Source organism: Rattus norvegicus, chromosome 5 (genome assembly GCF_021556685.1).
Source record: "Rattus norvegicus strain SHRSP/BbbUtx chromosome 5, alternate assembly SHRSP_T2T, whole genome shotgun sequence".
NCBI classification, from domain to species: domain Eukaryota; kingdom Metazoa; phylum Chordata; class Mammalia; order Rodentia; family Muridae; genus Rattus; species Rattus norvegicus.
This window is the reverse complement of record NC_141538.1, coordinates 121,314,682-121,342,521: the sequence shown is the minus strand read 5'-3', so window position 1 is coordinate 121,342,521 and position 27,840 is coordinate 121,314,682. Positions and strand designations below refer to the sequence as shown.

At 43.0% G+C, this 27,840-nt stretch overlaps 1 protein-coding gene across 2 annotated transcripts in view; it reads right to left on the bottom strand.

Moving 5' to 3' along the window:
* Cachd1 (cache domain containing 1) overlaps positions 1-27,840 on the bottom strand; it is a 225,730-nt gene that overhangs the window by 123,037 nt on the left and 74,853 nt on the right. For both annotated transcript variants that reach the window (XM_087548127.1, NM_001191758.1), the window contains 1 exon segment: positions 12,964-13,026. In XM_087548127.1, the coding sequence (XP_087404253.1) occupies positions 12,964-13,026 (63 nt within the window).

The window sequence follows — 27,840 nt, the reverse complement described above, 5'->3', positions numbered from 1 at the left end:
CCTAGTCTCAAGAGCTTAACTTTCAGAAGAAACTTAACTTTTGTTTTAAAGAAGGTTACAAATATATTTTTTCCCCTCCAATAAAAACTACCTCATCCGGGGCTGGCTAGACAACCTGGTGGGAAACAGAATCGGCTGGCAAGCCTGGTGACTTGATTTCGGTCCTCAGAGTCCACATGATGGAAGGAGAGAATGGACTTATTAACTCTCCCTTTCCCTACACAGTCCCTGCATTATACTTCTCCCTATCACCTAAGACTTTTCTTCCCCTGCCCATAGTTTCCTGAACCTGACAGTTACTTCAAATCCAGCACAAAACCTAAACACTCAACACTGAGATCCACGTCGGAGCGATTCCCACTGTCTGTTTTCCAGGGTCTGGGTTATCTTACTCAGGCACTTTCTAGCTCATTTACTTATCTGCAAATGTGATGATTTAATTTTTCTTTACATCAGAATAAAATTTTCACTGTGTATATAGGTATTTTTTATTTATTTATTTATTTTTGCCTTCATGTGTTTGTGCATCACTTGTGAGACTGGTGGCTGTGGAGGCCTGAAGAGAACATTAGATGCCCGAGGACTGAATTTACAAACTGTTGTGAGTACTGGGAATCAAACCCAGGTCCTCTAAAAGCTCAATCAGTGCTCTTATCGGCTGATTCACAGCTCCTGTCCTGGCATCTCATTTTCATCGTCATTGACGGATATCTTGGCTTTCGTGTGTCCTAACTGTTGTGAATAGAGCAGCTATGAGCACACGTAGGCATGCGTCTCTGAAGCAGTAAGTGAAGTTCTTTGGCTATGTGCTCAAGAGTGGTAGTGCTGGATTGGGTAGTAGATCTATTTCTAATATTTTGAGCAACTGCCACACTGAACTCCACAGTGGCCGCACCACTTTGCCCTTCCGCCAACAGGGTGTGAGGGTTCCTGTTCTGCACATCCTTACCACCACCTGTTGTGCTTTGTTTGTTACCGAATCAAAATATCTTCGCAGCATTCCCCTCTTTTGTTTTCTTAATTTTAGCCATTCTGACTAGGGGAAGAGATCTCAAAGTTGGTTCACTTTTCGGTTCTCTAATGGCTAAGGATATTGAAAGCTTCGTAAAATATTTCTCAGCCTGAGAACTCTGCTTTGTTACATATCCCATTATTTAACTGGGCTGCCGAATGTTTGCTTTGTTTAGTTTTCCGAATTTCTTGTATATGCTAGACACTAATCCTCTGTCAGATGGAGAGCTGTGAGATATTTTTTCCCGTTCTGTGGGCTGCCTCTTTAGTAAGTCAACTGTTTCCTTTACAGTATAGAAGCTTTCGAATTTTATTAGCAAGCATTATTTCTTGGGTAACCAGAATTCTATTCAGAAAGTCCTGACCAGAGTCTATATTCTACAGAACATATATCCTATATAGCCTATATTCAATATCTCCTACTGTTTCTTCAAGAAATTACAGATATAGCACTGAGATGTTCTATCATTTGAAACTGATTTAACTGTGTGGTGAGAGAAATGGGATCAAATTTCATTATTTTACATGTAGACGTTTAGGATTCTGAAGACCTTTTGCTAAGGTTTCAAGCTTTGCCCCACGTTTGTATCACTCCTATTTTTAGACAGGGTCTTATATAGCTCACACTGGCCTCCATGCAGCCAGGGAAAACATTGAACTTCTAATCTTCCTGCTTCTACCACCTAAGTGCTGTGATTATAGGTATGTTTCATTGCAGGGCATTTATATGGTGCAGAGGACAGGGCTTCACACATGTCCTGCAAGCATTCTTTCAACTAAGTTACATCCCAGCCCCACCTCACCTCTTTTTGTCTTATTTCTTCTGTGTTACACTACATAGTTTGGCAACAAAAGCAAACTTTGTAACAACGCAGTTCCACCCCAGCCCCTATTCCTTTCTTGTGTAGTCCAGCATTGCTTTCCCAGTATAATAAGATGTTCTTATGTTGTAATGTTTCGGGGAACTGAAATAAGAAATAGAAATGAAAACTAAAATCCTAGGTCCCATGTTCACAACCTCAGTTCATAAGGTTTCTATTTCCCATTCCCAGGAGCCCCTGCCAGGGACTTTCTGTGATCAGTGTCTTATGAAAATTCTCTTTTCAATGTTTGTAGATCTTTTCTTGCAGGCTTCACCCAAGAGAACTCATCTTACGGATTTCCTCTTATACTAGCACTCACTGTGTTTCGATACCAGAAAGCAGAATCCTGAACGTCCACTCTGTGTTGATCAGTCTTCAAGAGCCTTTCAAGATAGACATTATCTCTGTTTTCCAGATTAAACAAGTGTAGCTACTGGAAGGTTGAGCATCTAGACAAAAACAACCAATCAACCAAACAAAACCAGAGGGACAGAGAGCTGTCAAGTTTTCTATTTCAAACAATAAGGACCTTCATGTTCGCCATCTCCTATTGAGGATGCCCAAAGGCATCCTTACTGGTTATCAACACGGTCTCTAGAGTTCTCTCTTGCTCTAGAACTTTGAAACATTGTTCTAATCAGGGCTGACAGTTTCACACAGATGCTGACTGCTCAGCCAGGCTGCTGGTGGGGTCTTGATCTTCTTAAGGAAGGAGATTGCTGGAGTGCTTGCTGCATGTAAGTGACTCCCTTCAAGCCCTGTCCCCGTGATATGTGAGGCACACACGTCTGGGGCTTCAGCCTGCATGTATATGGGCCTATGTCAGTGTTTTCATGTTTCCTTCATGACTGAGCCCATAATTACACTGGACTGAAAGGATAATTTGGAGTAGTAATATCAGCTAAATATAAAATTTTAAATAAAGTCCCCCCTTTCTTTCTCACAAGTATTTTTAGTGAATAAAGTCTTTCAGGTAAAATTTTCTTTATCAAATAGTAATTTAGAAAACTAAATAAAAATATTACCAGAATAGATTTAAGTCACTTAAAAAAATGTGTTGAAACCCCTCTTGGGACCAGAAATAAATATTTATGAAATTCATTGAATTTGAGTCCTATCACGTCAAGTGCCTATCTAAACAGAGAAACACCCAAAAATCCTCCTTAGAGGAATGTAACAGAATCCAAAGATTTTTTTTTCATAATGCCAAGATGCAAACAACTTGCAATTTTTTGACATAATGAGAAAATTGTAAGTTTGACTAACTTTTCAGAAAAAGATGCCAACCACAATACATTTCTTGAGTTCAGAAGTGAGCGAGATGGCTTAGCAGAAAAAAAGAATTTGCACAAAAACATTTTGACTGGAGTATGGTCCCAGGAAGGCATGTAAAGGCAGAAAGTAAAAACAATTACAGGAGGTTGTCCTCTGACCTCCATATTACACAGTAGCACATGTGACACCATCACCCCTGCAAACAACAATTTTTGTGAGACCAAGTCTTACTACGTAGGTTGGCCTGGAACTCACTATGTAGAGCACACAGAGATTCTCCAGAGTCCTCCGTCAAATAATATTTTAGATATTAGAATCACTTAAAGAATCTAATTATGATCAAGTTTATAAAGGTAAAAACATGCATGGGAATTGTGGAAAAAGAAGCATCAGCTGGAAAATTTTATTAAAAGAAAGAAATGGAAATCAAGGAACTGAGAAGTACCATATCTGAAATTTAGAAATATATGTACTGGAGACATGACTACAGAATTAAGTCAAGTGGCACACTTAAATATAGATCAATGAAAGGGGTATAATCTGATGAACAGAAAGAAAAAAAAGACAGGAGGAGAGAGAAAGACACTGTCCTGTGGTTCCTGTAAATACCAGAATACCACACAGCCATGCAAGGATCCAAGAGAGCAGCAACTCACAGAGAAAAGATATTCGCCGATACCTGCGTTTGACAAACGTTATATGTTTACAGATTCAGAAAGTTCAAAACAAGCAAACAAAAATACAATCACCACACCACAAAATCCCAAAGAGAATAAATGTAAAGACCGCTGTGTATAGCCAGTTATAATCAGTCCCTAAAAGAAAACAAACAAACAATAAATAAATAAATAAAATAAAGGAACACCTGGAGACTAACCAGAGAAATGAAAAATAAAACAAAAAACATACACAGCATAACAATTTCCTGATTCATATTTAGAAGTTAAGGCATCTGGGAAAGAGAAATATGCATCTAAAAACGTTAAAAGATAAAGGAGAAGGGAGATGGAGGGAGAGACAGCTTATCTGTGAGAGCCCTTGGTGCTCCCACAGAGGACCAGGATTCCCTTGCTAACCCCCAGGCTCAGCAGAATCTTTATCTCCAGCTCTCGGGGATCTGACGCTCATTTCTGGTCCCGTTGGGCATCTGCACACAAGTGGTATGTAATACTCACACTCAAGAACACACACTTACACATAAAATAAAATAAATATTTTTAAATGGAAAAAAAAAGTCAAACCAGAATTCAGTTTGAGTCAAAAACATCTAAGAGAAAAGAGGAGGTAGAGTATATGTCAGAAAAGCTATGAGAGTTTTGTTTCTGGGTATCTACAGTGTGGTAAACATTACAAGAAGTTCTCTGGACATCATCAGTTAGTGCCTTTAGAGAGAAATGAAGAGCACTGAACAGGTAAGTATGCAAGATAGACAGTTATGCTACGCCCTCCAGAGGTGTGGCATTCTCTGTGTAGCCCTGGCTGTCCTGGAACTTCCTCTATAGACCAGGCTGTACTTGAACTCAGAGACCCATTTGCCACTGCCTGTACAGAAAAGCACATTAACAACTGCAGAGACCACTGTGTTCCTTGGTAAATTCACCAAGACAGAACGGAATGGGGGATAAACCCCGAGTCTCAGTAAACTGACCAAAAATGAAATGTCATCTCCAGCCCTGAGAGGTATCTAAAGTTGATGCAGTTACTAAAAATGACATAAGATAAAATGAAAAATCCTAAGCAAGCAAATAACAAAAAATAAGCAGAAAAGGCAACCACAGATATAAGCCAAGCCCCTCTACATCTAGTCAAGAAGTAGAACAATCATGATTCTTTCCACAAAGAAAACTAGGCATTTACATGATACTAAAATGGGGCCTATCCAGCATTTAAACAAAGAAAGAAAGAGAGAGAGAGAGAGAGAGAGAGAGAGAGAGAGAGAGAGAGAGAGAGAGAGAGAGACAGAAAGAGGACATCAATGTTACTGCTTCAGAGAGTAAAAGAAGAAGGTGGTTTCCACAGCAGTCACGTATATTGAGTAAAAAAACTGAACCAGGGAAAAGGAGAGCAGGAGTCTTTTGAGCTGGGCCAGTGTGGTGGTGCACACATTTGATCAAACAATAGCAAAAACAATCCAGGGAGCGAGGCAGGCCGAGCTCCAAGGAAGGAGCATGCTCACAGCAAGGACACAACTGTGCTGTCCTGAAACCCACGGTAACCAAAACAGTCAATCAATAAGATAGAACAGGCTACAGACACGGCTCAGCAGTCAAGAGCATCTACTGCTTTTGCAACAGGCCTAGGTTTGGTTCCCACATCACGCATGGCAGCTCATAACTGCCCAGAACCCAGTTCCAGGGGACCTGTCACTCTCTTCTGACTTTTACAGGAATACAACATACACACATGCAAGCAAAACACCCATACCCATGAAATAGAAATAAATATAGTTTCGAAAGATGAAAACCAATATTTTATATTCCTGTTAGCTATATAAATGAAGACCATGGAATTACCAACATGGCGGCCATGGGTGGCCTTGAATAGACCCATTTGTAGGACTAGGTAGTTGTCTTGATGGACTATGCTTCTAAGAATAAAACGGGACAGTAGGGACATGCTAAAGTGGAGTCAGGAAAGTGATCTTCTATAATTTTAATTCAGAAGAACAGGTTGTTTTCATCCAATGGGTGGGATCCTGAGTAGCCAAAATAGACTGGAGAAGGGGGAGAGGTGCCTCCAGATAGCCTTGCTCAATGTCAGGCCATTTCTACAGTTGCCCATTTAAAAGATCTCTGCAGCCCTCTAAGGCCACTGCTGCTAGCAACTCAACAGCTCCCAGGTTACTGATAATGAGGGATTATTTGCCACTTTGTTAAGTCTATCATTAATATAAGTAATTACAGAAGCAATGGGAGAAGGACTAACCCCCAGGAAGGAGTCCAAGATGGCTCTGGCTCCCTTTGTTTCTTCTCCCCTGCCTTGTCCTTAGGGAGCCTGGTTTTGCTACTTTTGGGGCTACCTGCTCAAAAATTTGTTTTTCTTGATTCGGATTCAACCTCACATACTGCCCCTAATGTGTGCATACAGCTTGATGTCTTGAATCACTCAAACCGGGCATCTGTGGGAGGGGATCCATCTGTGTGGGGTGGAATTTTCTCTTTCTGAGGCTGTTGGCCACTGTCTTTTGGCAGAAAAATTGCATACAGCAAACTAATCAAAGACTTAAAACACACAGTTAAGCAATTTAGACCCAGGCTCTGAGGGTTAATGTAAAAGTAGTAATGGGTAAAAGCAGGAAAAATAGTAAGCCATGGAGAATTTTGCGGTAAGAGTCAAGAATCACAAAATGTTTTTTATTAGTGTTAATTACTTTGCTCCCTTAACCAAAGATATTAACAACACATTAGATTTCCTGCCAAGTTCCATGATATATGGAAATAAGAGCTGACTCTCAAGAAGATCTTATTAGCAAGAACAGACAGCCAGGACTCAGAGGCTCTAGTTTTCTTAAAGGAAAAAAAGATAGAGAATGTATAGCAGGATTTTAGACAGTAGATCGTGATGTGTGTATGTGCACATGTGTGTACATGTGTGCACATGTGTGTGTGTGTGTGTGTGCATGCGCTCATGCACCCCAACTAAAATAAGCAGTTATTCTAAAGATTGTGGATTAAAATTGTGGGCAAAGGAGATAGGATGCAGCTCAGTTGGTAAATGCTTGCACAGCATGTATGAAGCCATGTGTTCAACTCCTAGTGCTGCAGGAACTGAGTGAGGTGGCATAGTCCTGTAAGGCTAGCACATAGGTGATGAAGGCAAAAGAATCATGTGTCCAAAATCATCACCAGCTACATGGCAACTTTGAGCTAACCCTGGGCTCTATGTGACCCTGTCTCCCCCCCACCCCCCCGGGGCTGGGGACCGAACCCAGGACCTTGCGCTTCCTAGGCAAGCGCTCTACCACTGAGTCAAATCCCCAACCCCTTATGTGACCTTGTCTTAAGAAAATAAAACTTTGAGCTGGGTGGTCAAGAGTCTGCTTTGAATAATCAACCTACATTTTTCTTTCTCAAATATATCCTATCATCAATGATAATTGTCTTTATGATGCAGAGGACCGTGAGATTTGTGAAAACAGAACTGCTATGCACTGTGCCCTCAGAGTAAAGGTAGGAAATCCTGAGGGTGTGTGCAATGTCTGGAAACCCTGACCTCCACTCTGGATACAGGCCTGGATACTGAGGATGGAGGTAGCCTCAGGCTTGGCTATCGTGAGAAACTGCACAGGAAACCAATAAATGGAAATGAAAGGAGTGATGTTACCTCACCAGATCTTAACACTTGTTATAAAAGAACAATTGGGGGGCTAGAAGGATGGCTCAAAGATTTAGAGCACTCGTTCTTCTAGGGGACTTGAGTTCAATTCCCAGCATTCACATGGTGGCTCATAATTGTCTGTAATGCCAGCTCTAGGGGATCAGATGCCTCTTCTTGGTCACAAAGCACACTTGGGATACACAGGTGAAACACTCGTGCAAATAGAATATTTTTTTAAAAAAATCTTTTAAGTATAACCAGAGGCTGGAGAAATGGCTCACTGGTTAAGAATGAATACTGGCTGCTTCCACATTAGACCTGAGTCTGATTCCCAGCACCCATGTGAGGCAGCTTGCAACCATCTATAACTCCAGCTCCAGGGGGATCTGATGCTTCTGGCTTCTACGGGCACTACTCTGTCTGTCTGTCTGTCTGTCTGTCTCTCTCTCTCTCTCTCTCTCTCTCTTTCTCTCTCTCTCACACACACACACACACACACAACTGAACATGATAATTATGATATCAGCATAGTAACAGATTAGCAGCCAATAGAAGCAGATCAAACTTGCACACACTTAGAAATCATGACTAGTGGTCAATGGATACTGGTGGGATATTTGGAAATGTATATGTGGGGAAACCAAAGCCACTCAGTTTCAGATAGAGTGATAGAGGCAAGAGGAAAGCTTCTTGACCGACAGTAGAACAGCATGTGCCAGACCGTAGGCTCTCGGCATTCTATCCACCGTGAAGGTCCCAGGGATGGAACTCTAGCCATCAGGCATGGCAACAAGCACTTTCACCTACTGAGCTGCTTCAAAAACTGACTGGAAATTTTACTTTACAATTCAAAACAAAACGTGGGAGAAAATACGAAATCTAAAAACTCAAGGCACTATGAGCATGGCTATATTAAACCCAAGTAACAATTTAAATTTGGTCTCCAGCACTAATCAGACCGTGCTTTCATCCTTAGGTTGTGTGCAAGGTCTGGAGACCCTGAACCCTGACCTCCTACTCTGGATACAGGGCCAGCTGGGCAGAGAGCACAGATATGCAGTATCCTTCTCTGTACAGACTTCTCTTTGGATCAGGCTGATTTAGAGTACACAGTACAGTGTTTCTAAAATAACTCAGTAAATAATGCTGAAAAGGTATTCATGGACCTACCGCCTAACCCACCCCCCCAAAAAACACAAAACACTGATACAGTACCTTCATACCATGCATGAGATCCTGAGCTCCTAAATCTTGTGTACTATAAACATGCAAAAAGTCACTTCAAACAATTTATAAGATCCCCTTTTAGATACCTTAACCTGGCAAAAGACTAAAATTCAGAAACTACCAAGTATTGAAAAGGATACACCTCTTCAAATCTGCAACTCTGTCCTAGGAGAGTAACCCAAGCCCACCACTGTGAGGGCTGCTTGTCATTCTCCAGCATCCTCAAAGCTAGGCTTGAGACGCGGTTCTCCAGTAAGTGGACCAGTCTCCCCTGCCCTGCCCTGCTGTCCCTCAGGGCTGGGAAGCACAGACAGACAGAAGTACAACACACAGTCCTTCCCTCCAGCATTGAGATGCCAACGAAATAAAGTTCCGATGATTAAAGAAATTTAGCCTCTCCAAGCTACAAAACTCAACCCCATAACTGAAACAATCCAAACAAGACCTATTATAAAGAGGCCCGTGAGTGGTATGTTTGGCAAAGCCAAGGAACTAAAAATTATAACAAACCTGACGGCAGGCGCCATAGGCTCTCCTAAACAATGTAGGGAGCAAAAGCAACAAGATACAGGAATAAAGACAATACACTTAAGATTCACGCAAAGAACTAAACTAAAAATTAATTTGGGGGTGTGCAGGATAGACTTGACACAAGCTAGAGTCATCAGAGAGGAGGGAACCCCCGTTGGTAAAGATGCCTCCATGAGACCTTGCTGAAGGACATTTCTTAGTCTGTGATCATTAGGGGAGGGCCCAGCCCACTGTGGGCTGGGGTGCTGGGTTCTGTAAGGAAGCAGGCTGAGCAAGCCCTGGGGAACAAGCCAGTAAGCATCAGTCCTTTATGGCCTCTGCTCCTGCTCCTGCCTCCAGGTTCTGGCCCTGCTTCAGTTCCTGTCCTGACTTTTTTCCAAAAATGAACATCGATCTGAAAGAGTGAGCCAAATAAATCCTACCCTCTCCAACTTGCTTTATGGTCAAGCAATGACATTTTGTCACAGCAATAAAAACCTTAACTAAGAATAACAAGGTATTCTACTGAGGTGCAAGCCCTTTATCCCAATGCTAGGAGTCAGAGGCAGGCAAATTTCTGTGATGTTGAGACCGCCATGGTTATATAGTGAGCTTCTGACTAGCCGGGGTAATATAGTGAATAAGGTTACCTCTGAGAGAACCCTCAGGTAGGACATCTGTTTTGGTAGGTTGCTAGGTTGATGTCTTAGTTAGTGTTTTACTGCTATGGACAGACACCATGACCAAGGCAACTCTTTTGAAAACAACATTTAGGTGGGGCTGGCTTACAGGTTCAGAGGTTCAATCCAGTATCATCAAGGAGGGAGCATGATAGCATCCAGGCTGGCATAGTGTAGGTTGAGCTGAGAATTCTACATCTTCATCTGAAGGCTGCTAGCAGAATAGTGGCTTCCAGGCAGATAGGATGAGGGCCTTAAAGCCCACACCCACAGTGACACACCTACTCCAACAAGGCCACACCTTCTAATAGTGCAACTCCCTGGGCCGAGCATATACAAACCATCACAGTTGATATACTTATTTTAATATATTTCCTTAAAGCTTGTCAGTTATGTTACAAATAGTTTTGAATATTGGATACATTCTACTTTTTTGGAGGACAAAACTAGTTGCTAGAGATTACTTAATTAGTTACTAGTGCTCTGAAGTTCAAAGGAGATCCAAGTGTGAGTGACTATGGTGGAGAATGTTCAATAGAAGAGCAAACAGGCCGGGTGAACATGCTCCCCCAGAGTCTGTCCTGGGTATCATCTAGTCCCATGGGGATTACTTAAAAAATTAATCATTTTTACTATGGGCAGGGGGCGTGAGGGTGTGGTTTGTGTCATGGCACATGTGTGAAAGTTAGAAGATAATTCCGTAGCGTTGGTTTTCTCCTTTCACCTTTTAGGGGGTTATGGAGATCAAACTTAGATGGTCAGGCTAACAGTGCAAGTTCCCTTAGCTGCTGTGCTGTCTCAACAGCCGTTTGTGTAGTTCCTGATCAGGACTTTCTCTCTGGGATAAAAGGGGGAGAACTATAGGAGAACTGTCTCCGTGAGGGTATGAATTTTCAGTAAGTATGCAATTGCACACCTTTATCATTAATGAGATCATAGTGCTGAAATGATCAGGAAGTCATGATGTAGAAGGAAATTTTAGGGACTTGTATGTATTGAAGTTGAAACAATTACAATACAACTTTCTCCTGACCAGAGAGCCTCCTGATCATGAGACCCTCTTGCTTGGGTGCTTCTGGGAGGCAGAATGGGGAGGCTGGAGTAGTTACTGATAAGCACATCTTCGTTCAGCTTAGAAAAGAACAATTTGATGGTTGGGGAGATAGTGGGTGGAGCAGACGGGGAATTCTCTGTTGGGTGGGTTTTCCAAGTAAATACAGTTTAGCAGAAAAGTCTGTCTTGAGTGAAAAGCAGAAATAAAAATAAAAGTGGTCAAAAGAGCAGATAATGTGTTTTTGTCACACTGATTTTTGAAGACATATTCTCCCACTTCATAGTCTTGATAGTATAGGTGACTTGTTTGACCTCTTAAAGCCTCTAGTTCCTCCTCTTTGGTAGGACAGTCTGCTCCTGAAGCTTATCTGTCAAATACTAGCCATAATATCTTGAACCCCCCTCCCCCTCACACACAATGTTCTGTAAGTGCTCCTTCAGTTGCTATAATTCCTAACAATTATATTGAAGGCTTCCATGCTTGCTCATAGCTGGGTTAGCAATGACGTCAGCCCAAGAACACAAAACAGCTGCATGCTCAGAAACAGCCCATGTAGGATCTTGTATCTGTTACTTCAAGAAAAGAGGCTTCAAGTGATACCCCAGATCACATTCTTTAAAGGGTTATCAAATAGCGGTTGTCTCCCAAAAACGTCTCCTCTAACGAGCAGGCTCTGTGCAGAAATCGTAGTCCATAACAACTCGTCTAGATTCAATGATTCTGAAGTGCCTTCCGGCTCTTGGGAATAAGCATAAGTCAGGACTTAGGCAGATAAGACTCAGTGTGGCACACCACTACAGTGTCAAGCTATTCATCCTTAAGGATACCTAAACTAAGAAGGATGAGGCAAGCATCACCACATCACCACTTAAAAGTGACTAAAATTAAGGTCCCCACCTATGAACAGGAAATGCTGAACCTAGCCCACAGCACTCTATTGTAAATAAATAGCTAGCTTACAATAATAACTTCATCCCGATGCAAAGCCTTTCTTCTGAGAAAGCACTTTTAAAAGCTCGGATCAGGTCAAGCTGTCTCCATGAATAAAACAACAGAGAGAACTGGGCATTTGCATCATTATGCATTTTATTATGTTTGCCTTTTTATCCTGTGCAAGCCCTCGGCTGCATTCCGGTTTTTAGCATAGTTCTGGTTCTCTCTTTAGTTTCAAACCCAGCCTCAAGTTACTAGCCAACAGTCACATGCTGGAATGAAGTTGGTGGATTAACTGAAATTAAAGCCTCCACCCTTCTCAAGCACCGCTAATTATTTATGTTCAAGCTCACCGACACTGTGCTTTAACGCAGGAGGCAGCTCGCTCGATGGTCGATATAAACAAACAGAATCTGGCCTTTTAAGTATCTTGACTGCACAGAGCTCTGAAAGAGGAAGGGGCGGGGGCGAGGGCGGTGTGTGTGTGTGTGTGTGTGTGTGTGTGTGTGTGTGTGTATGTGTGTGTGTGTGTGTGTGTATATTCTAGAAAGAGGGAGGCTAAAAAAGCATCATGGGGCAGCGGGGCAGAGGCTTCGATGCCAGAACTTTCCACCAAGATGACTGACTGCACATTGTTCTCATCTGTCTGACTACTTCATTATCAGAACTTCACGAGGCAGATATTAGGATTTTCTTACACAAACGGCAAATGAACTGTGGGCTAAAAGGGGGGTGGGAGACTGTTTTCTATTGTGACCAAAGAGGACATGCGGATGGATGCCAGACTGGAGAACGTGGAGTCTGATTCCCAAGCCCAGGTGCTTATTTTCTGCATTAGACAAAACATTATTTTTAGATTTGGGGAACTCAAAGATATTCATAACAAAAGGGAGATACATCAGGAATAGTTATGAACCATCAGCAAGTTCTTAGCACCTGAATGTAAGGGTGTCACCCTCCTGCAGGAAGACTCCTTGGTACAAGTAGGATAGGTTAGAGGTCAACCTCGAGTGGGGGCTACTGGGAAGGAGCAGGGAAGCCCTGTGGAAAGGCAAGGCAAAGTCTGGGCGCGCTGTGTCTCACACCTCCTTACCTGCTGAACTTCGCTCTCTCCGTTTGAGATCTTCTCTGTGTAAACCAAGGAGTTGAAGATCCTCTGCAACAAAAGAGAAAAGTGGACATGAGATTTTTCTAAGAATCACTTTCTGTATGTGTGTGAATGATTTGTTGTATACAACATAGATTCGAATAGGAAAAATATTTTAATTAAAAGACTGTGATTTTTGCAGAGAGAAACCCAAATATCAGCCAAAGTCAATCACGCTTATTTATTTAAGCATTAAGCAGGCACTATAGTGAAATAAACCAGATGTTACACTATATTTTTCATTTTCAAAAATACATTTAATTACAGACTTCCGGAGCCCATGCCATTTTATCTGGCTGCCACAGTCTGACGAAGTTGTGTTTCTCATTTAAATCCTGCACTCCCTGAATGCTGTAATTGTTTACAGACCTTAAAATCTAATGTAATAAAAACTCTTTGAAAAGAATTCCTTCCGTGTTCTCTCATGTCCCCATCCAGCCGGTACATACTCCGGATTATCTATCACCTTCATTACTCAAACACTCCCTCGGGAGAGTATCAAAGATACTTGCCAAATACGTGTGGCCTCAAGAGAAGATGCCGATTTTACGCCAGGAAAAATACCAGGCCAGGCCGTGGCACATTGGTGGCACATCAGCACACAAATTCTTCTGCAGGTCCCTGCCTAGCTCAGCCCACATCTCCTCCGCCACACACCCTGAAGTTAAAATCTCTCTGCAGACTTGAGACTCGGCTAGAATATGTAACAAAGTAGAACAGGAGAAACCAGGCTGTGCACTCCGTAAGGGTTGGGGGAGGGGCGCGGCGTGGGCAGCACCATCGTGGTTTGTCTTAAAGCTTTAAAGGTGCCGAGGAACTCTCTAGATGAATCAGGAATCAGACCTGAAGACGTCAGCCAACGTTTTGTTTCTCCTCTCTCTCCTGCTGCCAAGCATTTGTCAGCATCTGGGAAAGGATCCCAGACAGCCCAGCACACCTGTGTGGCTGTGGCGAGAAGAAACGCCAAGTTCATCAAGCCGGGTGCACCCAGAGTGGAGATGAAGGGAGGACACACGGCAGGGGGTAGCGGGGGGGAGGGTAGGCGGGGGCAGAGGGTGGAGAAAGCAAACACACTGGAGGACCGCGGTGGAATTACAGCTTTGAAAATCATAATTATGAATCATCACGGCACCACCCATCGTTCCCCATGTGCCAGGCTCATTCATTCAGAGGATCCTGCCTCTTCCCATTTAAAATAACCCTACAAGAGAAATGTTTTCCTTTATAACTTAATTGTGTTAGTTTAGTTTATTTATTTATTCCCTCTCATTTCCTTGTCTCTCTGTCTCTGTGTGTGTCTGTCTGTCTCTCTCTCTTTCAGGAGTTAGTTCTCTCCTTCTAGCACGTCGATCCCAGTAATGGAACTCCAGATTTGGCAGTTACACACAGAGCCATCTTACCAGCCCACGAATGTTTCCGTGACTGGCTTGCAGAAGTGCTCATGACAACAGCAACACTGGTTAAGCTCTGTGAGGTGCTTACTCCGAGATAATGATGCGAGCATGTTGTAGTTGCTTGGTGTGTTTCTGTCTGGCAATCATTTGTTTCTTAAGATGGGGGTTTCACTGTATATTCAAGAACTTAGCACATAGACTAGGCTGGCCTTGACCTGTGCCATTGCTTCTCTTGCCTCAGCCTCTCTAGTACTCTTTTATGTCCAACTTAAATGGGTTTTATAAAGCACCTTTCTGAAACACCTTCCTGACAGACACTATTTTTTAAATATATATATGTATACATATACACACACATATATATATGTATGTATGTATGTATGTATGTATGTATGCCTGTGTGACGGTATATAGATCTGAGTGCAAGGGTTCTTGGAGCTCAGGTGTTACTCACAAGCCCAGGTCTTGACTGACAAGCAATTATGAGGCCCCTGGCGTGAATTCTGGGAAACAAACCCAGGTCTTCTGTACAAATGGGTCCAGTACTCTTAAGGGCTGAGTCATCTCTCCAGCCCTGACAGACACTATTATTATACCAATAGATAGACACAGAATCCTAGAGCAATGCACTCATAGAGTCTTCATGTGCCTATTTCTTAAATAACTAATAAAGATGAAAACCCAAGAGCTTAGAAAGTTGACCAAAATCACTCAGGGCAAGGCTAGAATTTGAAGCCAAGGAGTGTGGCTTCAGAACTGATACTCCTGACACTGTGTCTTGTTAAGATGTGCTACCTGGTTACATATTGCATAACAAATTTGTAACCATGATATATCATGTCTGTGACTTAACTGACAGCAAACCCTAAACTAGAACTAGTGCTCATTTACAGCACTCATTAATCCACTAATCAGTCGTGATTTGCACATACCAATTCTGTTCCAGATCTCACAGGTGGCCATTTTATAATCAAGGTGCTTAAGGATTCTGAACCCTAAAACACATCTCATTTGTGAAATGGAATTAAGGGGTTGTGGTGTTGCCTAGTAACAGAGTACCTGCCTAGCATGAGCCCTAGATTGCATCTACATGCCCCTGGGAGAGAAAGTGGGACAATGGGACAGGTGTGTGTCTGTGTGTGTGTTGGAGGGGGTTAGGGGCCAGATGTAAGCCCATGAGGCTCATCCCTGCAGCTCTAAGTTCCCAGTTCTCTAGAGCCTAATCCAAACATCTTCATTCACTTTGAGCCCAGAATATATTCTAGACTTTTCTATAATGTCCTTTTCAAAAAGATGGTCAGTTAATTTTCATTAAAAACGAACCTAACGGAAGCCGTGGTTCCAGGTCTTGGTGATGTGCCCACTGTCTTCCTCTAGCATAGCAGGGATGCCGCAGTGGGAGGCTCCAAGGAGGTTGATCAGATTACTGTGCTCAAGGCAACACTTACAATGGCCAAGTGTGGTGTTCCTTAAGAAAGCTTAAGAGGAAAGAGTATCGCTCAACAGTTCTAAGGACTTCAAGGCTAGTCCACAAGGTTACTTCAATTTCTATCAAGCTTCGGATTTTAATAACAATGGGACTAGGTGGTATTTGGTGGAGCAGAATCAAGACAGGGTTTCTCTGAGTAGCCCTATTTGTCCTGGAACTTACTTTGTAGACCAGACTGGCCTTGAACTCAGATCTGCCTGTCTCTGCCTTCCAAGTGCTGGGATTAAAGGAATGTGCCACTATTGCCTACAGGGCTAGTATTTTTATGTAGTTCATTCTTTGACTTGCAAAGATTTCTACATTGTCTGTACCTAACAAATTTAGGTTGATAAGAAAAAAAAATGGGCTGGAGGGATGGCTCAGCGGTTAAGAGCACCGACTGCTCTTCCAGAGGTCCTGAGTTCAATTCCCAGCAACCACATGGTGGCTCACAACCATCTGTAATGGGATCTGATGCCCTCTTATGGTGTGTCTGAAGACAGTGACAGTGTACTCACAAGGAAAAAAAAAAACTCACCAGACCTAGGTGTATGTATAGTGATTCGGTGGACTCTGAATTGAGCACACTACTCTAGCCACCACAGCATTGAATGACAGGCTTAGCATCCAAAGTCAGCAGTTTTCACATCTTTCCCCTGGTGCCAACATTGAGAGCATGGCTTAAAACATCAGTGAAAGGCCAGAGGAACATATACAAGTTACAACTGGTACAAAATTTAAAAGTGGTCTTTCACGTGTGCATTAAAAAAAAATCACATGATACAGAATAATTATCATCAAATTCTAAAAGAGCTCATGCTGGGAGGAGGAGGAACTATGCTGTTATGGGGGCGGAGCTAGCAGCTGGGGGGTGGGGCTATGCTGTAGGTATGGGGCGGAGCTATGCTGTAGGTGTGGGAGCTGAGTGATGCTGTAGCAGTAGGGGAGAGGGTTGTGCTCTAGCTGGACGGTGGGGGTAAAAAAAGAATGTGCTCAGCTCCCCAAAGCTTAGAATTTTTATGGGTTATATTTTCACATCAATTACTACACTTAGTCTTCATAATTGCTTGTGTAGGCAGGGCAGGTATTTTACAGATTTGAAAACTACAGCATGAAAGTTCGGAACTATGTCCCCGGTGAAAACTTGAGGTGCTGAAGCCGGAACCTAGGTCTTGAATTAAATACAAGCTGTGCTGTTAGCTGAGCTATCAAACGAACTTTGTTCATAGCACCTCACTGTTTAGGATGGGCTAGGAACCCTCTATTGAACCTGGACCTGGGGAAAGGGTGGCGAAAATTTGATCTTTTCTTGCTTTATTTCAAGCAAGGTGTAAAAATTTGAGAACAATCAGAGTCCCAGACAGTAACTTTTTCTTTCTTTATTTGTTTTTTACACTTTGTACTGCTTATATGAAATTGCAGAAAAAAACAAAATATTACTTTGGTTTTGTGTGTGTGTGTGTGTGTGTGTGTGTGTGTGTGTGTGTGTGTGTGTGTGTTGTGCGGGTGTGTGTATGTGGGATCACGTGAATTCAAAAGTATGGAACCTAGCTGACATTTTGATGACTTTGAGATGAATGTTTCTTGGCTATTAGAGGACCAGAAAGATTAGAGAACTAGAAAAAACTACATTGTTTCTTGGCTATTAGTGAATGTGGAAAGGAAGTGTCTCCCTAGAACGTAAAACGGATGAGTATTCTCGACAGGTCAGAACCTTCATTCTAGCCTTTGCCCAAGTCACTTAAGGTAACAAATTGGGAGGGGGAATTAGGAGGTAGAGCCACTGTTCTGTACTCTAAATCATTACTTTCCCTGAACCTAGCTTCCTTGGGAATCAAAGGAATTCCAGAAATTTTCATTGGGTTTTGTTTTTGTTTGGCTTGGTTTGGTTTTTTGAGACGGGGTTTCTCTGTGTAGCCTTGACTGCCCTGGAACTCAACTCTCTAGACCAGGCTGGCTCCAAACTCAGAGATCCGCCTGCCTCTGTCTCCCAAGTGCTGGGATAAAAGGCGTGCGACACCATGCCTGACTCATGAACTCTTAGTTTGACCACCATCCTAAGGAGCAAAAATCCTCCTCACTTCAGAAAGCCCTGGTAGTGAAGTTCAAAGACACTAACTTCCCGAACTCTCTCATTACTCATCCCTGTTATGGAGCGTTCAACTACTAAAAGTGAAAATATCTTTTAATAGGTATGGAGACTTAAAGTTATTTTTAAATAAAAACATTTCACTGAATCCCCATTACTAAATTTATTTCCATAACTAAAAGAGAACAATAAAAAGTCTTATTTTGCTCACAGGATCTGCATTGATGCACATGTTGGAAGCCATGTCATCTAAAGCCAAGCACATATTTGTCCTATGACCCAACAACTCCCATCCTTGGCAGACACCTGACAGAAACCTGGCTATGTACTCACTAAGGCAAGGATAGGGATGTGCAGAGGGGCAGCATTTCCGACAGCTCAAACCCGGAAGAAGCAACGCACATGCTGACCCACACAGGAACTGAGTTGATGTCTGCACCGGGGGAACTGTGAGAATGAGTGCACACTGCAGCAGCAAAGCTCACAGGATTCCTGCAAACACTGAGGGGAAGAAGCGTCAAAGCTTCATGCTGGCATATGTCAGAGTATAACTGCATTCGTGCCACAGCAAAAACAGGCCAAACCAAATCTGTCCTGTAAGAGTCTGGATAGTGGATATCTTTCCTGGAGAATAAATAGAACAGGAAATTGCAGAAACTTCTGGGATGCCATAATGTTCTTCTTAATGTGCTGTCCTTTTTAAATGCATTTGTATGTGCGCAAGTGCTTGTGTGTAGGTAAGGGTGCATATATACACACATGTGTTGAAGCCAGAGGACGATCTCAGGTGCCAATCCCAGAAGCATCATCCGTCTCTTTTAAGGACAGGCTCTCCAGGGATTGGAGCTCATCAATTAGGCTAGGCTGGCAATCAAGACCCAGGGATCTCCTGTCTTCACTGCTAGCACGCAAGTTACAAGCTAGGACCGGCATTCCTGGCTTTTCACATGGGTGCTGCGGACATAGCTCAGGCTCTCCTGCTTGTGAATCAATCACTGAGCTGACTAGGGTAACAACTCAGCCCTTAAGCCGTGCTCTTCTTTCCAGTATGTACTTGAGCAAATTTATGCTTGGCATGCATTCTAGACAGTCTCTTTGAAATACACCCAGCCCAAATGTTCTCAGATGCATTCAAAACTGACTTAGAAAAGGAGGAGTGTTTATTGGACTGTAATAAATAGTTAACAAGAAAAACATAAATCCAATTCCTTATTTAGATGATCCTGGGCTGTCCCAAGAGGCACCTCACAATTCACAGACTAAGTCTCCCGAGCCTTCCTTGATGCTCTGTATAAATTATACCCACACATTTTAAGCATGTAATAATTCTCAATTCTGTTTTTAATGATTCTTCATTCTTCAGATTTTTCACCCAATGTACTGTATCAGACTGAATTTTCTGCACTAAAAAAAGGGTATCTTTACCTGAGTTTCATTGGGCTCAGATATTCTAAACTTAACACAATTTAATATAATCTGCCATTCGTACATTCTGTTCTTCAGCGCTGCCTGACTCTTTCCTTCTCCCTTAAAAGATGTTCCAGTCAAGGTTAAAAACAAAATTAGAGCAGCACAATTGAATACAGTTCCTCCTACCATTTGTCAAAGTTCACTCCCTTTTCCCACCCTCCACAGCGAGCTGCAGTCTGGTCCTTCTCTGGTCAGCTCTGGAATCTACTGATGCCCACTTTTAACGCAGTCTCCCCCCCACCCCACGCACCACCAACCCACCAACCCCACCAACCCTGCCAACCCTTCTATTGTACTAAGCTTAACAGATGGCAAGAGAACTTGTTTGGAACAGGAAGAATTACAAGTGTGTTCAATAAGACGGTCAGTCCAGACAGAAGGCCCCGCCTTTACTCCACTACCTGCCTTGCCAAAATTCAACAAGACGCCTAAGTGAAAGCGACAGCACAATACCACAGTGAAGGACGAAATACACCAACGAGCCTAACGGGATGCTGTGGGTCTCCTTCCCTGCTCTTGGCTAAGAAACTAAGGAGTGCGTTTCTACTGCAAAGCTGCTTCTCCTGCTGTTCCATGGGCCTCTGTGGCCAGTCCGTATGGCTGGCTGTTCCCTCACAGCCTCGTCCAGCTCTGGCTCCATTGCTGTGATTCTGGGGATTGTGGACGAAGGCGGGGGAAATAAAGACGAACGTTGTTATCTCAGCAAGCTGACCACCGGGAACCCCTCTGAAGCACCAGCACCACCATTTACAGGGATTCTAAAAGCTCGAGAAAATGAATCAGTGGTAATTCCACTGAAGTGTTCTGGGGGAAATGAAGCATATGCCTATCCCGTGAATAATCCTTTACCCGATTTGGGTCCCTTCCACTCGGATTTTGGCCAGACTGTTTAAGCTCACACTGTTACACACCTGGAAGGCTTAGGAGAAAGGCCTTTCTCAGAGGAGCCTGATCATTCTGAGCTCTGCCACAAAACAGCCTTTCTCATTAATCCCCGAACTTGCTCATTCTGGGCAAGAGATTCAAAAGTTTTCTGAGGGTATTGGAAGGTTAGCCCCTAAAATACAACTTTTAAGTAAACAAAACATCCAACAAAGGACAAAGGCATGGAGCTGTTCAAAGCATGGTTTATAATAACTTGTTACTATTAGTATTTTTAGAATAGTGTTTAAATAAATAGTGGTGTTCTGTGTGTGTAGGTGTGCTACGGACAATGTTATGATCTATATGACAAGGGACCATAGTGCATTCCGGTATCTCATAAAACATAATATCAAAACATTCACAACATTTACCACAGCCTTTCAAGGTGATGACAGCTGGAAAGAGAAACTGCTCATGGTCTCCAAGTTTCGACTCTTATCTTTTGCCAGAAGCCAAAAATTCCTTGGTTCTGTCCTGGCTAGAAGCCAAGAACGCCAGAAGGGGACTATGGCTCGGCTCTGACTTCTTGTTACCGTTCTCCTTTTATGCCACCTAGATGAAAACCACCACCTGGGATGTGCAAGGACATGATCATGTCTGAGAGGTATGTGGACATCCTGGGGGTGGGCCAATGAGACCGATAAGTTCACCCCTCTTTGTCTCACCCCACTTTCTGATATAAGTCTCAACAAAACCCCTTGACTAACAACTTGATGGAAGCCTGTCTCCTGGGATCCATTCTGTACAAAAATTCTACTGCTCCTTGTCTCTTAAATGCTCACCTATAATATCACAATAAGGCTCCATTCTAAGTGCACCTTCCTGTTGTCCGTGAATTTATTCTAGGAGTCCAGGAGACAAAGGGCTGGGAAGCCATTTGCTTTGGGGGGGCTCTGGTATCTATCTGCTTTGTCCGGTACTCTAGCTCCCTAAATCACGCTACCCTGCAGCGAGAAAGTCTTTGCCATTCAAGGGCCCCAGCTTTCCCCCCATAGCGTTACTGTTTCCTTGTTTTATAGATGAGGAAACTAAGGTTCAGAGGTTTAACTTGCCTCAAATCCAGCTTCGAAGCAAGACTTATTCCAAAGTGCGTGTGAAAGAGATGACTTGTGTCAAACAGGGACACTGAGCAAAAGAGAGCTGAGCTTGCCTGCAAGTAGTCAATTTAAATATATTTTCTGTTCTACCCCTCTCCCTCCCAGGTTGCCTTTGTAACCAAGAATCAATCTCTCTCTCTCTCTCTCTCTCTCTCTCTCTCTCTCTCTCTCTCTCTCTCTCTCTCTCACACACACACACACACACACACACACACACACACACACACACACACACTGAGATTCAACCAGAACACACACTAGATAGACAGATAAATAGATAGATAGACAGACAGACAGATATCATCTGCACATGGTAAGAGCTTGGGTAGGAGAAAATAAAATGTGGGGGTTCACACCTCACCCTTGCCATAAAAACTAGATACTAAACACCATAGAGCCTGGAGGCAGACAAGGCTGTCCTAGTTTCATAACAAAGAAGAAAGCTTAGTTACAGAAAGCTGTTGGAGGAAGAAGCTTGCACTGGAGAATTTAAAAGAAATGAATGACACAACAGAAGACCTTACACCAACCAATTACAACCCAGGTCCAGCCCTACACCAGCCAATTACAGCCCAGGTCCAGCCTACACCAACCAATTACAGCCCAGGTCCAGGTCCGTCCCCACAGACTTCTTTGTTTTGTTTCAAAAGCTGCTGTGAACAAGGATAATGACTAACCCTTGAATGATGCTTACAGACTCTCAGGTGCTGGCACCTTACATAAATGAACTCTTCTAGCTCAAAATGAAAATGTCATAAGCACAAAGGAAGATATAGTTAATGTAACAAAAGTTATATTTTACTATGCTAAGGGTCCTCACACAATGTCCACACTCTAAATCCCTAACCATGATCCTTCAGTCTATATCCCTAAGACTGCTCGCCTGTCCAGTCTCTGACAGAGGTTTCTGAATTGAGCGTCAGAACCCTGGAGGAGGCTCTCCAGTCACAGGCCACATCAAGGTGGCCTCTCTCCAGAAATGCAGAGCAGAGCATTGCTCTTGGTCTCTGCTTATGTATTGCCCAGTGGGTGTCAGGGGGTTCTGGAACTGTGTCTGGTTATCTTGAGTGAGTGATGTTGATGGGTCCTGGTTATGAGGTGCAGTCTTGGGTGTGGCAGGGTTCCTGGTGAAGCTGTTTTTACCCGTCTAAAAGGTATGTTTCACTATGCTTGCCACATGGGACACTGAAGGCATTGCTAATGCGCTGTGCTCATCACTGTGTTAACACTTGTCATACTATCAATCCACCCTGTTGTATGTAACCTTTTTGAAAGATTAGGGGTATTCTCTTACTGCCAGTTATTCTACGATAGCTGTAAAGCAATCTTAGTAGATATCTACCCACTGAAGCCCACAGACTCTCAGTGGAATGGGGAGGTAACAGTGAGTTCTCCCTTCCATACCAATTCCGTAGCAGAGCTACAATTAAAGTAACATGTTTCCTATAGGAATCCTGAAAATACTTAAAGGAGAAAGAAAGAAATCTGTTTGACTGCCCAGGGGAAACTAGTGTTGTTTAAATTTTACTTCATTTCCTTCCAGACTTCTTGAGTGTCTAGCTCCAAGCCTTATTGTAATTCTCTAGAAATTAGTTTAGGCCCCAACTCCCGGCCACACTACATTATACATGGTAAGTATAAATGATTCGTGTCTCTGTTAAACTAGTGTATTAAGCCATATAGTTGGCTATTGTATTTTAGTTGTTTGCTCAACCAGCTAGCAAAAAGGTATCCTTTTAATCCTTGAGATTAAAAACACAAAATACCAAAAAAACAAACAAACAACAAAACCAAAAACAACCAAAAAAACCCCAAAATCTCCCATTCTCTCAAAAGTCTGTTAACTCTCTGGGCAGTCTCTCAACATAATACTTGAACCTCAATTTTCTCTCTTCCCAGTTCCTCAAGGCTCAGCTATATCACACACACACACACACACACACACACACACACACACACACACACGCACGCACGCACGCACGCACGCACGCACACACACACACACCACCACCACCACCACCACCACCACCAATGGTGAACCACACAAATTGTGAGTTCCTTGATCTGATGGCCTTTCACTTTCACACCCTTCAAACCAAACTCTTCTCTGAATAGTAAAGTACATGGGTGAGTCTCAAGTTGGTGACAAGTGTCACCTTCACAAAGGACTGCCTCTTTGGGGTTACTCTATCCCTCAAAAGGTATTACAGGGAGAAAGAAAACAGCAGACACTCTGAGTTAGGGGAGAAACCATAAAGCCATTTCAGCCAGCAACATTTCTAGCTGTGATCCCTTGATTTCCTGTTGGAGCATTCAATAGCAAGAGAGCTGCTGGGTAAACTGCCCAGAGAACAAAGGGAAAGAGAACAAGACGGAAACACTTGCTTAAGTGCAATAGAGGTTAGGAGGGGTTATTGGGGTTTTTTTGTTGTTGTTTTGGCTTTCAAAGGGAATAAAGCAGAGCAAATCGAGTCCGCATGTTGGAAAGAGTCAGCCTGTGGCCAGTGTAACTTGCTGTAAGTAATATCCATGACAACGTGCAAGGCAGCCGCTTGGAGATGGAAAGTGGAACTGCCCAAATACTCTGCCAGTGGGGCCAAATTTCCACCCCTGCTTCCACCCTCTTCACCCAGTGCCCCAGTCGTATCCCCGCAGCCTCCGTTTTGTTTCACCTCAAAAGGGTACTTAATGATTGCACGAATACTCTTGGGGGTGGCATTTCAATATTTCATAAGCCTTCCATATTCTGCATGTGAAAAAAGAAATGAAACCATAAGTGCATAGACTCCCACTGAGGAAAATGGGACTGGCCAGCTGACATGCTTAACTCTCCAGACTTTACATGGCGTTTCACCAAGTTGCAACCGGTCAAGTCCTTGTTAAAGAGTCAGAAGCCATCAAAATGAATGAATGAATGAACAAATGAATGAGTGAAGGTGGTGCTCCTGTGCTGTCACAGATCTCATACACTCACTGTGAGGGGGGATTTAACTTGAAGGAGGGGAGGGGAAGAGGAGGCAAGGTGAGGAACACCATGACGAGTCTATCTAGGTCTGACTGCTTGGTACAACAGCATGCTGTCCAAGTTCACAGAGGGGAAGATGGCTGAAGGAAGCCATGGACTTGACTTTGGGGCAGGATTTAACTAGGAATAGAGAAAAGGGAGCTTGAGAAGAAAGCAATTCTGAGCATTTGCTGAGAAGCTCTGTCACATAGGAGGAATTACTAATGAAAATATTTACCAAGCCCCTTTTCTTAGGTCAGGAGCAGTTCGCGGCCCCAGGAATGCTAGAACATCCCTGTCTGTGTTCTACATCGAAGGGCCCTTCTAAAGGACTTGCTAAGTGTGGGGCTGAATCAAAGATCAGACAGGGCTTCGAGGCTCTAAAATGTGGCCCCAGAGCCAGGCCAATGATTATGACCGAAGACATATGTGGTAACAAAGAGCCTGTTTTCACAGGGCAGACTGGCAAGGAAACCGAACTGAATAGAACAGAAAGACGGGGTTAGCTGGAGGTGTGCAAGTCAGGAAGAAGAGCTGGAAATTATGCAAATAAATTGGCGCTTGGCGAGGTTTTCGAATGGGTAACTAAATAAATGTGTTTAAAAAGGATTTAACTGGGGAGGGAATGGGTGAAATGGGTGTCTTTAAAATCTTTACAGTCAGTCCTTACAGCCAGAGACACACTTCCCGGAGCTGATCATGCATCTTCTCATAAAAGCAAAATACATATGGTCCTTTTAGACACCCAAGGGTTAGCCTCCCCAGGGTTGGTGACAAATGCAGGAACCGATGGATCAAAATCATCTTCAAGTGAGCTTTGCAGACCTGGATTTGTAGCTTCCCAAGGTTCTTATCTCTGGAGATTAATTATACCACCCTCTAGGGAACCTGGCCGATTCAGTTTGATGCCCCTACAGTGTGCTTGTGTGAGGGTGCATTCTGGAAAGAGACTGAGAAACAGTTGTCTAAAACAAAGTTTCAAATAGCTTAATACAAAACAACTGTTGGAATTTAAACTGCAATCTTGCATTCTGGCATGAATGAGATTTCTGCTAATTAAAAAAAGACATTTATTTATTTATTTGTGTGCGTGCACATATGTGGATGTTGGACAACTCCAAGGGGTTGGTTCTCTTCTTCTATCACGCGGGTCCTGGAAATTGAACTCAGGTTCTTAGGGTAACAAGTACCATCCTGACAACAGTCATGAATACTGTGTCCTTTGTGTATTTTTCAAAAACTCATCGATATAGTATCCAGGAAGAGAATTCTTATGTGTGTGATTCTGGTATGTATTTTATGTAACACGTGCTTTGGGCTGGCCATGGTGGCATGGGGAAGTAATCACAACACTCAGGAGAATGAGGCATGAGCTTGAGGAAACACATAGGTGATACCCTGTCTCAGAAGGTTCCAATACGGTCATCATGCAAAACTTCGAGAACAGTGACACAGCAACAAAATGCAGCTCTGTTCACACTAGCTCAGTGGTCAGGATATCACTCAGCCTACCTTGACTGAGTTTCTCTTCATTTACAAAATGAGAAACCTAAACAAAAAAATGATGGTGCGTATCTGCAATCCTAACACCTGGATGGCTGACACAGGAAGGGAAGAGTTCAAGGCCACCTGGACTACACAGTGAGCTCAAGAAATCAGTTCTAAGGAGAAGTTAGAGTCTACAAAATACTAGGTGTAGTGGTTTGAATTGGTTTGGCCCCCATAGACTTGTGTGTTTGAATGCTTGGTCCACAGGGGTGACACTATTAGGAGGTGTGTCCTTGTTGAAATAGGTCCGTCCTTGTTAAAGGAAATGTGTTACTGTGGGGGTGGGCTTTGAGGCTACTATATTTAAGCTCCATCCAGTGTGTAAGAGTTTCTCTCCTGTTTGCCTTCAGGTCATGATATAGACCTCTCAGTTCATTCTCCAGCACAGTGTCTGCTTGCACACTGCCATGCTTCCTGCCATGATCACAAGGGACTAAACCTCTGAAACTGTAAGCCAGTCCCAAAAAACTGTTGTCCTTTATAAGAGTTGCCTTGGTCATGGTGTCTGTTCACGGCAGTAAAACCCTAACTAAGACAGAAATTGATAGGAGGAGTGAATTTTATGGAGAGTCCAACTAAGACTTGTGAACACAATCTTCCTATCATGAAAGCTTTTTCAGGAAATGCCATTTGCTTATGAATTCTGCACCACTACCACTCCACTCCCTGTACTGGAGATTAAACCAGGAACACGAGCATGCTAGACAGGTGCTCTAACCACTAAACTACCTCTCCCACCCTTCAATTTTAAAAAAGATTAGTTAAAAAGAAGTTTTCCATGTCTGTGTGTTTTGCCTTCATATAAGTATGTACATTCCATATGTGTCTGGTAACCAAGGAGGCTAGAAGATGGGGGAGATTCCCTGGGACTGGAGTTACAGACATCAGAGTGCTAGGAATCAAAGCTAGGTCCTCCGAAAGAGCAGCCAGTACTTAACCACTAAGACATCTCTCCAGCCTACACCATGTTTTTGAGACTTGATCTCACCGTGGAACTCAGATTAGCCATGAACTCCAAATTCTTCTGACCTCTGCCAAGTGTTGGACATAAAGGTATGACCCAACACACTTGGCTTTAATTGATTTAAAAAAATTATAAACACATTTCTGCACTTCACTGTAAGGGGGAATGGCCAATTATGAATGAAATAATTTTTTTAGGATAAAGATTTGAATGGAGAATAATTCTCACAAATGCTGAGTTTAAATGTGAAATTTTAAGACATGATTCAGGTCTGTTAACCATTATAGAATTAATGTGGTGCCAATATGATTACATACCTGCCTCCTATGCCTCCCCCAGACGTCTTGTTTTCCAGGTTCCCACAGAGCCAGGGTATGTATAACAAATGCTGTAGTAACTGCTCTTGTCTGTTCAAGCTCTGTGCCATGACTGATTGTCAGCCATAATTATTAAGTAATATTCTGGGTGAATGATGGCTCTCTGGGCTCAAGTTTACAATATAATTTTAATGAATAAATTATGGAAGAACATTTCTTCCAGATTGTAGGGTTCAATCTGGTAGGACGGTGGAAAGGACGTTGTGGTAGGATTCTGTGGTGATCCCTACAAGCCAATGGCATGGACCACTGAGATCTGCTTGGTTCCTTGTTCATAAAGTAGAGGCAAGGGTCATTCTCGCCTATAGTGACTGATGGGACTTATCTTTTGCATACACTAAGAGTTCAATAAATAGTAACTTGTAAAAATCCTTTCAGAGAAAGATTCCCAGAAATAAGATCACTTGAGATTGTTTAGGCTCCAATCCCAACATTGGGAACTTTCCCAAATTAGCACGGCTGAAGCCTTCCAAAGAGACGAGGAATTT